The 13,381-nt window shown below is 35.7% G+C and overlaps 2 protein-coding genes across 7 annotated transcripts in view; one reads left to right on the forward strand and one right to left on the reverse strand.

Moving 5' to 3' along the window:
- LOC109846584 (DNA topoisomerase 6 subunit A3) overlaps window positions 1-661 on the forward strand; it is an 8,612-nt gene extending 7,951 nt beyond the window's left edge. Inside the window, exon 3 of one of the 2 annotated variants that reach the window (XM_020415835.1) lies at window positions 315-661. The gene's annotated coding sequence lies outside the window, so the exon portion shown is untranslated. Of the gene's footprint in view, window positions 1-308 lie in introns of both variants that reach the window. The other variant, XM_020415834.1, reaches the window with a different exon arrangement.
- On the reverse strand, window positions 1,319-13,381 carry LOC109848940 (pentatricopeptide repeat-containing protein At5g02830, chloroplastic). 5 transcript variants are annotated; one of them, XM_020418673.1, is made up of 13 exons: window positions 13,349-13,375; window positions 12,406-12,493; window positions 10,993-11,197; window positions 10,455-10,562; window positions 10,016-10,180; window positions 9,555-9,855; window positions 9,283-9,479; window positions 8,024-8,089; window positions 7,416-7,496; window positions 6,806-6,903; window positions 3,610-3,826; window positions 2,920-2,980; window positions 1,319-1,908 (listed from the first exon to the last, which is right to left on the reverse strand). In XM_020418673.1, exons 1-13 carry the CDS (start codon window positions 13,362-13,364, stop codon window positions 1,583-1,585), a joined length of 1,929 nt encoding a protein of 642 aa, XP_020274262.1. In that variant the 5' UTR covers window positions 13,365-13,375; the 3' UTR covers window positions 1,319-1,582. The 5 variants fall into 5 exon arrangements, with proteins under 5 accessions (XP_020274262.1, XP_020274261.1, XP_020274264.1 ...); XM_020418672.1 differs by having other exon boundaries at window positions 9,283-9,855; XM_020418675.1 differs by lacking the exon at window positions 12,406-12,493 and having other exon boundaries at window positions 9,283-9,855; window positions 10,993-11,236; window positions 13,349-13,381.

The raw sequence follows: 13,381 nt of genomic DNA on the forward strand, positions 1-13,381 counted from the left end.
CTAGCAACTAAAGTTATGATCTAGCTGTATTATACTCTTTCTTCAGATGTTGATTTAAAGTTCCTTTCTAGTAAAATAAAAATTTTCAGTATTTGCATTCGTTACATTTTGGTTGTCGTTGGATATGATATGCGCCACACTCCTTATTTACTGGTGTATTGCTGATGGATAGGTCATTTTTCGAGCATATTATCCCCAGACCTTTTGCCTGATACTTAAGATAAATGCAGCGGGGAATTTGTTACTTAAAATGGGAATTTGTTACTTAAAATTATTCTCTTGATTACTTCTCGTTGCTTTGCCTACAGGAGCAGGTTCCTATTGTAACCACGAAAAGCAAGCTCAATTCACTGAAGCAAGCATTTAGTCTCTGAAGCACTAAAAAGCAAGCAGACATTGTGTTGGCCCTTATGTTTTATTTACGGCCTTTTTCCGCGGAGTACTTGTATGTAAAGTGCTTGAAAGATACATACTCTGGTTATTTTTGGTGGGAGCACGAGCTTCATGTGTTGTTTTATTGTCGAATTTAGTATTTTAAAAACCGAAATTTCAATCCTGCATCTCCACAGTGACGGTGAATGCTCTAATGCTCTATAAACCATGTCTATTGAGGTTGTATAGATACTCAAAAAAGTTAGACCAAAAGTTTGGTCTCTCCTCATATTAGTATTGAGAGCAAAGTAGATGAGTGAGTTTTATGATTTGCACCTTTCCCCCTAGTATGTACAAATTGATCCGGGAGCTGCTCTATTGAAAGCATATCGTTTCTACGCCTTGTACCTCTTAACTTGTAGGTAAATTTTAAGTAATTTGCATTCAAAGTAGGTTTCTCCTTTTATGCACTAACAAGGACCTGATGTAGAAACACACATTAACTTGTCAAGCAACATGAGGTCAGATAACCTGAACTCAAGGTAGGCATTATCCTTTAATGCAATGATAAAAAGACCTGAAATATTGTAGAAACACAACTTTTCAAGCAAAATGAGCTGACCTTTATAAAGGGGATTCAAGACTTGCTCAAACGACTGATATGAAATACAAGACAGTACAGGGAGGAAATAATTGAAGATGCTACTTAGTAACTATTAGGATTACCCACACACATTTAAAAAAAAAAAAGAGGTAACTATGAGATCTTCTGCGTGCCTTACCTATTCCGTAGCAGCAAAGAGGTTGAAAGTTGACTCTGTTATTGATTGCACCCTTTCCCATCATCTATACAAGCTGCCAATGATATTATTCCTATGCAAGGTGCAAAAAGCATACTCGCATCTCTATAATTTGTAGGCATGTAATAATCAGAAGCATGAATACCTGACAAACAATACCCATCAATTTTATTGAATGCAAGGTAGATTTCTCCTTTAATACACTGAAGATCCGAAACAATGTACAATGAAGGATATACATACAACTTTTTACGCAACATGAGCAAACTATGCAACATGAGCAGTCCCTTGAGATCAAGGGGACTCAAGACTGCTCAAAGAACTGATATCAAATACAAGAACAAAAAAAGGAAGGAAATAGAATCAACCGAAGATGCTACTTCTTAATAACTGTAGCATGATTAGTGTCTTCAAGTGCCTTCCCTTTTCTGTAGCCAATTACATAATGATTTCCTAGAGACTTTCAATACTCCTAACTCTTGTGGCCTTCTAACCACATGTCTATAATCATTCAGCAGCTGAATTTTTTCGACACCATCAGAATTATTTACATCATCAAGGCCAGGTACACGATTCCCACCCCCACTCCCATGACCGGCAATGACTTCAAGGCCCAGTTCATCTTGGAGAACTTTAACAATTGCAAGTTGCACCTCGAGCTCATGGTTAGCTGACCCCATCATTTCTTTCCCAGCTCCTGCCATGATGATCATATCTTCTTGAACAATCTTTCTTGCTGAAAAGGACAATTTGAGTAAAGTCACACGAAAAGAGGAAATGAACCAGAAATTCAATAACATCGATGGATTAACAGAACATGAAATCTAACAGAGAACACATGGACCATGGCTATACAGGCATTTTTGCATCTTTTGCCTCAACAATTCTAGGTTCTGAGTGCATAGAGATATACTTTCATTTGGTTCTCTGGCTTAAATCATTCCTGAAAGATGAATGCAATTCCTTGAAGCGAAGATTATGGTCATCACCTTCTACTCCCTCTTATGCATCCTTGAAGCGTGGTTGGTTATATCAATTGATTTCTTTTCCATAGCTTCCTTCACCAGAAATTTGGTATTGGGTCAAATGGTGACATCACTTTGGCCACACATACGACAGTAATTTTTTGTCATCCCCCATATAGGGCAATTTCAACATGAAGTTCCATTGGTGAACACCCCCAGGCTTTCGATGACAACCAATCTCAGATTTTAGTGTTCACAGTAGAAGCAGAAAGGTCGCATTGCTTATCACGGCAATAGTCAGCGATAATAACAGGTCTACTCCGAGGGGTTAATGTGGGAAGCTAGACTAGAAGGTATACATCTGCAGATTATAGATATAACTTAATAGCATCTAAAGTCATCCCGGGAGAATTAATATACCAAATGGAGATATCAATCTGGGTTATGTAATTATGATATAATTTCTTCTCTGGCTGGGTATTTCTTTTGGTACATTATTGGCAATAAAGCCTGTGACTGCTGACATTTGCTTGGTAAGGTGATTCAACTATTACACAAACTAATATAAGATACCATAGGATATTGCATCGGATTTTGTTATAGCCCAGATAGGAAATAGAGTAAGAAGTTAATATGCAACTGGGAACTAACACCTACATTTCACAGTTCTCATGTCATGGAAATCCATTCATGTACTCATTTCAAATTTTATACAAAGGAGTTGTTCTCTCTAACTATCCTCCTCATGCCACAGGTGTTAGTAACAGAGGAATTGTGCTTACCCGTGCGATAATTATCTCTGATTTTCCACAAAACTGAAAGAACAACGATCCGAGCCTCAACCTGCCAATATGGAGTATGAAGGATTAAAACTGGATATAGAATAAATATAGCCAAAAAAATTCTTTCATCCATTTAATGGATTCACAATAGGTGGATTACAAGCCATACGTAAGGCATAAAGATTAACCAGCGACAGAAGAAGATGGGACTCTAGTTTATAAAATTGCAAATCCACGATCTAACTCTAGGACCCCTACCACCCCATCTCCCCAAACCGAAACAACAAAAAATAATTAAAAAACCGCATACACTCTTGCATGCAATAAAGAAAATTATTAAAGAAAAACACAACAAACCATCAGGGGAAAAAAACAAGGCCACAAGAGGAGAGAATAAATTCTCTAGAGTGTATTGCAGGAGTTCCACTAGTAGTTCTCTGCTTCTGTATGTTTCACTCTATTGATTGACTTTGCAGCAAATTTCATCCTTACCAAAACTGCTTTGCACCCGCCCAAAACGCTCTCAGTTACAGGCAACAACTATCTTGTCATGATCTCACATGCCAATTAGCTCAATGAAGTAACTTAGGGAGATTCCATATATTGCGTGACTTGGATCTTCTAAGTTGGTTATGAGCATGTAATAAGCTTTACGTTTCATGCATAGTACATTTGAAGTTTATGAAATACCTTGGTAAGGCCCCTAATATCAATAGCATGATTGTCACCAACATCCTTTTGCAAGTAGTCTGCCACTTTTTCAAGTAGTAGACCATGATGCTTCTTGGAGTAAAATATCTTATGCTTTTTGGGGATACCAGTGAGGGCTCGATCTTGATCATTGCGTATAACTCCTTCACACCATTCCTCAAGTAATTCTTTGAGATAATAGTCATTGGCACTGTATCTGCAATTGAATATAAAGATCAAATTAGTAATTTAGTTAGTATTATGAGAAAATTCACAGATATAAAAATTCTGTCGAGAATTTGAAAATAACTTCACAAACACGTGATGTTTCTATATGAAAGTAAACTATTAATAGAGGTGGAAATATTTAAGTGGAGCACTTGCAGCTCATTAATACCAAAGTTTCAGGAGTACAGATGTAGCAAGGAAAATCAAAATCCAAGAACTATTAACCTTCCACCACTCGGAAAAACCAAATGTTCATCATTATAATCATTTAAAGCCTTTTCCAACAAGAGTGAGGCCAGCTGGGCAGCATAGAGCTTACAGCATGATGTGAGCATGATAATAAATTGATGCCAAGTCCATGGATGGGGAAAGAAGAAAGCATAGACAAGATAGAGACTTGCCATATATTATTGGTCATGGAGTTCAAAGTCAAACAACCAAGGATCAAACATAGCTAAAAGGGCCTCGTCCTTCTAAAATGCTTAACAATAGCTTGATGGCCATGTCAAGATCACTAGGTGATCTTTTTATCAACTTGATCCAAGTGCCCTTTGCAGGGAAAAACCTTCTCTGCATTCCCAAATAGGAGTCTATGAAAGCTAATCGAGGCATGGAGGAGCCAATACCAAACAAATTCAGGGTAATACTAAAATGCTTGCAAGATAGTTCTACTTGTTTACTTTTAACATCCAAAGAGAGTGAAGGATTAATCATTAAAAAGTCATTAGAGGTAGTCCTGAAGCCATCATAACCAAGCCCGCAAGAACACTAGGTGATGTTCCTTCACTGAAGCCAAATACTTTATGTATGACAGTGTTACACAGTTAAAAAACATGTCCAAAAAATGACTAGCATAAACATGAACGTTATGATGGATGAATGGATAAACATATGCAATATGATAAAATAAATGAGTGCATTAGCAGGAAGTTAAGAGGATGCTCCTATTAAGGATAAATGAGAAAAATGGAATGAGTTGGTTTAGCAATATAAAGTGAAGGACACACTAAATACACCAGTTAGAAGAAGTGATATGTTTATAACTAGTGCAGCAAGGAGGATTAGAAGCAGACCAAAGAGAACTTGATCTGAAAAAAATCAGTGATTAACTTAATGGAGGAGATAACCCTTAACAGAAGTGATTGGAATAATAGGATTCATGTAGCACAAATTGGGATAAAGGCTTTGTTGGTGTCTGTTGATCCAAATGCTCTTCGCTGAAAATAACTTCCCCATATTTCCCACAAAAAGAATAACGAGTAAATTGCAACTTTATCCTAGAAGACAAAATCATATGACTAGAAAGAAAAGGAGCCATGTATGTTGGTATTTGGGATTAGTTTAAAAGAACTACGTGCAATCCAACTCCTTTGTCACAGTTTGACTGCAAGAGCATCAAAACTTTTTTCACTACTTTGTTGAATTAGTATAAAGACAAGTAATAATATGTTCATAGAAGTCAATGCAAGGAGGTGCGATGTATCTAAAATATTAAACTATGTTATGATGAACACGGAAACGTAGAAGGATGAAGTCCACCTAATGAGGACAAGAAATGACAATATTTGATTAGTTGATATATTTTTAAATTTTGAATTTTGAAATCTAAAATTTGAAATTTAAAATTTGAAATTTAAAATTTGAAATTTAAAATTTAAAATTTAAAATTTAAAATTTAAAATTTAAAATTTGAAATTTAGTTTAATTTTAGTTGAGTGATTTGAAGGATTGTTGTTTGTTTCTATTTTTATTGCACGTTGTGTGCACGTAATTTCTTTTATAAATAAGGTTGTATGAGACTATTGAAAATAAAATGAATTATTGAATGAAAAATTGCATTAGCTAAAATCTGGTGTGAAGCCTTGGGTGTGAAACCTAGGCCTCGGGTGTGAAACCCTAGGCCATTCCCTGTGTCCTCTTCCTCCAGTCGCCAAGCATTCCCTCGTCTTCCCCACATCAACAATCAGTCAAACCCTCCTCTTCCCTGCAACCACCAGATCCACACTCAGCTCGTCTCTGATCTCCACCTCCGCACCACCAGCGCCATCATCTCCTCCCAAGCAGCCGCCCTACTCCCACTGTCACCGAGCCTCCTTTCCCAGCAACTGCCGCCTTCATGTACACCAACTGTTTGGCAAAATTCCCCACCAGAGCAATACTACCACTGCCACAGCCGCTTACCACAAATCATCACATCGCTATCGTCCCGTCAACCTTACTGACGCCGTCACTCTAGTCGCTGCTCAGAATCGCCGCCACCTTCGTCGTTCAGATTCGTCACCACGTCGTCATCAGTTCAACACCGTCGCACTCGTCGTCGTCAGATCTCCACCTCGTCGTCGTCGTTCAGTTCACCGTTATTGTCGCCCCACCTCCAGAGGTCTCTCACGTCGAGTCTGTTCAGACCGACGAATGTTTCGTTTTCTTTCGTCCCTTATTTTTCTATTGATTTTATTTTGTTAGTTAATTGCATGAATAATACATCTCTAAACTCTTATCATATATTCACTGTTTAAAGTATAATTGTGAGTTGAGAGAAACTGAACATGTGATTGTTAAAACTTGATATTGATTGTAAAACTTGTGCAATGATAATGAATATTGCAATTAAATTATTCGAGATTGGGATTGTTTATGACTGTCGATGCAAATCTTATTAAAATCCATCTGTCACATTAATTGTTTTTAAATTAATTTTCTACCGAATATTATGAATTTTGGCAAAACGGTGCGCGTTGTTTAAATTAGATCGCTGATTCCGATAGACCCCCTCCCCCGTTTCGCATCACCACCTAATAGTAATATAAAGTTTACAATGAACATTTAAGGGTTGTTAAAGATTCACTGTTCAATGGTGGTGTCTGCATTTAAAGTCAACAAAGTCTTTTCACTTTACGTAACAGAATAGGAAGAAAGACCATAATCTACATGGAGGAATGATAGAAGCTTCTGGAAGGACTATGCGTACCCTGCTTTCCGCATTTCTTGGTATATCGACAAGCACTGCTGGACTTCGAGCAGCGAACCATACCTCCTACGAGCTCTTAAAAGAGTGTTATATGTCACCTGAAATTATGAGTTCCTGAAATTATGAGTTTACAATACTTCATAAACATCCATCCAATTAAGGTATTCTAGTTATTATACTGCCATGTTGGAAAAGGAAAACATTTCAATAATGATAAATGTAAAATACAATATAAGAGCTGTGTCCCTTCATATGGGTTTGATCTGCAAACAGGGAAGCACACGACTCTGATTTGTGTGCATGCATGCGCATGTATATACAAATAGGCACTCTGAAAACTTAATTTCAATTGGCCCAAATGAAAGTAGTCATGTGATAGAAATTGTTCCATGTATGTATGTCAAGCTGCCACCACAATAGTTAATGAGAGGCTTGAACAAATTAATGATTTGCAAAATAAAATAAATATTAAAAAGGACAGCGATTATAATTGAAGGTACCAAAACCCAGGATACAATATTCTAAATAATAAATTGCAAAATATAATTAAGCAGATGGACTAAAAGCACCGACTTAAGGAATCACTAGTAAATAATAGAAAGGTACTCGCCAAATTGGGTTGTAGTCGATATCTTTTCATCTCTTCAAATAAAGAGAATGCCATCTTCAGTTTTTTATTCTCAACACATGCCTGCCAATAAAAGAATTGCAATATAAGTTTATTTTGTTTTATTAAATCATTAATGAGAATTACAGGAGTTACCCTATCCTCCTAAAAGGACTTAAAAGAAGAGTAAAAATTCCACACATTTGTTGCAAAAGAAATTCGATCAGAGTTCCATTTTCAATCACCAAAACATTTTTTAGAATTTCTACGTTTATATTGCAAAGCAATAGCTTGCTTTCTGGTGTGGAATCATATCAATGCCAGCGTTTTCACAAATAAAGTTATTATTAGACTAGTAAGTAGTAACTTAATTTTTTGATGTCATTGTCAGGTCCGAATGAAGTCATAAAACTATGAAAAGGTTGAAAGCACTTTGCACACAAAAAATAACTTATGTACATGTGCACACAAATTAAGTCGTTAAACTATGAAGGGTATTCTGGTTCTCTACAGATCGGGAATACATGCTGAAATACTAATCTAGCAAACATTCATAGTCACCGAGCCAAGTTATGAGCACTTCAGACTTCAGCAGATGACTAATGTCCAACCTTGATTGCTGTTGTATACGCAACCACATCAAGCTTAACTCCAACACCTCGCATACTTCTGAATGCCTGCACTAGAAAAGGGATACTAATTATAAACTTCTCCAAGCAATGTCAGCTAAATGATATAAATCAACTTGGAAGACATTCTCTTTTGCGAAGTATGATGACTAAACTAAACCACACAATATACATAATATAATCTGCAAAAAGCTAATAGGCTAAGAGCAAGATGCAACTAGAACAGTTAACATAGGGGAAGGGGAACCTTGAGATAGTAAAAATAGCACTCTTAAGACAACTACAGATAGAGGCATAACAATAAAGCCTAATTCAGAAAATTCTCATCTTAGATAACATGAAAAATATGAAAGCATACCCAACATATTCTTAATTAATTCAGAATAATTGTACAGTGCAGATAGAAGAAAAAAATTTATTCAAAGCTCCACCAAGGTACTGTTTCTTCCACCAAAATCTACTAATCTCATCAAGGAATGTACACAAGAAAACTTCAGCAATTCCAGACAAAAAAGAATCTAAAGGAGTAAGAGATTAAAGTGCCAATTAGTTAGAAGTCACTAAAAGCATTATATCTCTTGTTGCTTTATAGTGCCAATTAGTTAGAAGTCACTAAAAGCATTATATCTCTTGTTGCTTTGTAATTATTAAGCCTATGGGGGAAAAGTCACTGAAAATATTATAAAGTGAAAGCACCCATAGGAAAGAGAAGATGCATATCATGCAGGCTAAGAGAGAGACATCACAAACATGTTTAACAACCAAACATATCATGGGTGCAATGTAGAACCGTTGAGAATGCAGTACATGCCAACACGTCTGCATGCAATAAGAACTTACATGCCAGGATGAAGATGATGCTCAAAAGAATTAACAAATGACAAACAAGGTCATCAAGCTTGTCAGCAAAAACAAATAAACAAAAAAGAAAAAGAAAAAGAAAAAGAAAACAGAAAGGCATATGTCATCCTTGTCAATGGCAACATCATGTTGTTTGTATGTTGGCCAGCTCTGACCTTAGCAGATAGTCATAGTTGCAGCACACATTGCCAGAAGCAATCGAAGCAAATGTGCAAAGAAGTGTGCAAAGAAGCAGACCACGGTAACCATAAACATCAAAAGGCTAATAAATCTATAAAAGGACAAAATTAGAATTTATAACATCAATAAAACATAAAATGTTAAAGGTACTGCATGAGATCTTCCCAATTCCATAAAATGAATAGCAAACTCAGACTAACCTCCATAGCACCCTTCGTATTTTGAGAAGTTCCACAGATATCAACTAGAATAGACCAGCTAATGTGATTAGGAGAAAGGCCCATTGCTTTCATATCCTCCATCACAGCTTTCGCACGGTAATAATCAGTACCACAAGCCTTCATCAAAATGTTAAATGTAGCGACTGTTGGTTTGAAAGGTACCACTTTAGCAACCCCTGAAAATTTGAGAATCTTTTTAAGACGGATGTAGTCTATTAAAGCTAATATGAGGTCCATACTGTATATCTCACCATTAGTTGCATTCAAAATCTGAATCCCATTCGTTTTCCAGGAATAGAAAAATCTAAATGCTCTGTCATACTGACATGACTTAACACAAGCATCAAGAAGAATGTTGCAACATTGAGCATTAGGTTCACAGCCAGCCATAAGCATTTCTTCAAACATTTGAATGGCACGATCCGATAAACCAGCATTAGCACAAGCACTGATCAAGGATGACCAAGTAATCATATTCGGGCTCACGTCAGCTAAAAGCATGTCTTCCTTTATGTTCAGAGCCATTTGCAACATTTTCGCATCAGCAAACACCTAATATTTCAAAGAAAGAAAATAAACATAAAGATAAATTGAAGAACATTATAGTTAAAAGCAAGGATAAAAAGGGAAATAGAAAATAAAGTTGTGACAGAATGATGGATACATTTGTGTTAAGATTTTCAAATTTCAGCAACTTAGCATGGAAACAAACCTTTATCATTGTACTGTATGTGATTACATCCAATTGAAGATCTCCTTTGGATGCCATATGCTTTATTTCCTTGTAAATATCTTGTGCTAAATCAACTCTTTGGGCATTACAACATGCTTTCAAAAGTACATTATAAGATGTCACATCCATCGGCACACCTAGGTTCTGGACAGTTACATGAACAAGAGGTTAGCAACAAGAAATTACTTGCATAATCACATTTTGAACTAGAAAACTAATATTCGACTAGCAATATCACGTAAGTCAATAAGCAAAAACATCAATTGATTGGAAGTGAGGCATGTCAGATACAAAAACAAAGTGCTTGGGAAGAAGTGTCAGATGGAGTTTTTTGTTTGCATTGAGAAATATTTAATGAAAATTATTCAGTTCTACCTACATATAAAAAGTAACAATAGAAACAAGTTGATAATATTACTTGCATATCCTTGTAAACATGCAAGGTGTAGCTCAAGTCATGAGAATTCACATTCATGAGGCTGTTGAAAACGTATACATTTGGAGTGATCTTCTGATCAAGTAACTCCTGCATCAGAAATCAATGTAGAAACAATCGTAAGAATCACTTCAAAGAAAATAAGTACAAACATACATGAATCCTTTCTTGTCCATGATCCTATTAGGTGATAATATTAGCATGCATAACCATCAAGACTTGTCCCAATTTAGTGTTGTTACACGAATCCTTCCTTGTCCATGATTTATTTAATGGACTATATCAATCTATTTTCTGGCCATTTGAATAAAAGAGAAAACTCAAAATTTTCTAAACAAAAAGAGGGGAAGGAGAAGCCTCATTTCAGACCCCTTTTTACAGCGCTGTTCCATGTTTACATAGATATCCTTACAAGTTGTTTTATATACTCCCTCCACACACAGTCCCACCCACACAGAAACTAAACTCTTACGGGAGAACATCCTATCTATCACTTTACAGAAAGGCATCCAGAAAGTACCTGAAAAACACTCCTGGATTTCAAAAAGTCTCCACAAAGACCACATACATCAATTATGCTTCGGCATGCAAACATGTTGAAACCACCAGACTTTTCTTTGGAGGTTTCATAGGCTCTCATAGCAGAAGCCATGTCTCGTTTCTTTCCAAATTCTTCTATAATGGAACAGAACAGAAGTTGCGAATGTGGAAAAATACTTGCATACCTAAAATTCATAGAATAGTTCATCAATATCCTTTTTTACCTGTAAGTCAGAAAAACCGAATTACTAATGGTTTAATATAGCAACATATTATGGCCTGTTACTAAACAAAAGCTTTGGCAAGGTAGACACGCTGTGAGTGGATAAGGGATGGCAAAACATTCACAAGACAAGAGCCACATGGCCCACATACAAGTGGTGTATTCTTAAGCCTAAGAAAAACCACATCATGAATAGTACCACAAGCTATGATTTAGAGGCATGGACATGAGTATTACATTAGCATATAGACATGGCAATTATTAAAATTTTTTATTTCCTAGCATTATTGTTATGCTTGTTTAACTCATATAAGTATATCTATTGGTTTTTATCCATACAGGAAAGAACCTAATTTTAGTAAAATGATCTATGCAACAGTTAGCTTTTATTAAAAAAAGGGGAATGCACATATTTTAAGGTTGAACAATAACGTAAACATTTGTGAGTGTTCGACACGTTGGCATATAGATTGTGTTCAGATGTATATGATATGGCTTATTTTGGTTAGGGAAGTGTCCTACATATCACAAATCATTAATTCTTAAAGCAGCTACCACCATACTAATGGACTCATAGTAACACAAAGCCCTGTAAGACTGCCTATTGTTAGTTATCCAGGTGCAGATCTATTATGTAAGGGTGTATCTAGAGACCTAGGTTTATGGGGAGTCAGATTCAGGTTAGACTTGTATGCTGTCTCCAGGTTCTAAATTTTGCAACAACAGTAGAAGGGGTTTTACTCCGAGTTATGTAGTACATTTCTCTCTCCCAAGATTTGGACGGTGTACTCATTGCTAACATGGTTATGCACTTTAAATCCATAGATATGTACTTTAAATCAATAAAAGCAAGGACTTTTGGCAACCATTATATACATAATATTACCTTTGTCCATTATTTTAAGCTTTAATAGTTATGCAAACACAAAACAAGATGTAGTAAAATAAATCTATGATTTGGTTCATCAGAAAGAATCACGTAAAACTATGTTCTTGTATCCCATAATTTTTTGTTTTGTCCAACAGAATTTGCCTGCAACGACATATGATACTTATATGTGTCCACATGACTCCACTCCACATCTTATTGGTTTTAGCCAAACACTAATCTGGGTCATGAACAATAACGATAATAAAGGACAGAGAAAAGACTGTTAAGGATGGCCATACCTTAAAGCCATATCTGGGTCAGACTTTTCAACAAATAATTTCAATATGTCAACTGGATCGACAATATCTTTGATAGCGAACCCATAACCTAATATTACAAATTAAATTGGCAGTATATTAGGAAAGAAATTTTGTTATCATTTATATCATACGCAGATATGAAGTCTAAAATATTTAGTTTTTCTTTTCCACCAGAAGCAAAATATCTGCTATGAGCAGATCAACTTGCTTGACAATAATTAAAATAATAGGTTTGTATGAGTCATGACACTGTTCCCAGCCAAGGGGTAACCCAAAACATATGAACACATACCAGCTATCATAACAGCACGGTAAGGCTTCAATTAGAACATATTTGATATAGTTAATCTAAAACTTTACAATTTATATTATACTGTGCACTTATTTAAAAGGAACACGGTAGTAGTTTTCTTCTTCTTTATCTGAAAAAGAAAAGGAGAACACGATACGGTTACATATGATTATAGATTATGTGATTGAAGGATGAAAACTATCTAGAATGTAGGAGAATGAACGGTCCAAAAAATTAAATAATTTATCCATTAGTGAATCATTTAAGTACGGACTTATCAATGAATTAGGATTAGGATAATTTGCACTTTGGTGCCATATAGTTGTCACCTTTGCCACAAATTTATTTTTGACACTTTGATGCCACAAACTTCTCTTTAAATTTAAACTTGATGGAACCAAAAAGCAAATTATCCAATTTAAATGAAACTTGGCGGCATTGAACTGTCAAAAATAAACTTTGTGCATGAAAAATTAAAAGGCGACAACCTCATAGCGGAAATTTCAGATCGATTCATACACAAAAAAAGCTCAATCAACTTTGAACACCTACACTAACGCGAGCAGACAAAAAATGGCAATAAACATATATACTAGCAAAAAGAAACGACTCTCAAATAGTTGAATTTACCTGCCAAAGTCTCCATCAACTCCACAAACTCCT

This window comes from Asparagus officinalis, chromosome 7, assembly GCF_001876935.1.
Source record: "Asparagus officinalis chromosome 7, Aspof.V1, whole genome shotgun sequence".
Classification (NCBI taxonomy): Eukaryota; Viridiplantae; Streptophyta; class Magnoliopsida; order Asparagales; family Asparagaceae; genus Asparagus; species Asparagus officinalis.

What these genes read in the sequence shown, in the direction of transcription:
- LOC109848940 (XM_020418672.1), bottom strand. An exon ending in GACCCAGATATGGCTTTAAG is followed by an intron (nt 11,198 to 12,405) that starts GTATGGCCATCC and finishes TATGAATTTTAG; the next exon opens with GTATGCAAGTATTTTTCCAC. An exon ending in ATACGAAGGGTGCTATGGAG is followed by an intron (nt 8,090 to 9,282) that starts GTTAGTCTGAGT and finishes TTTCTAGTGCAG; the next exon opens with GCATTCAGAAGTATGCGAGG.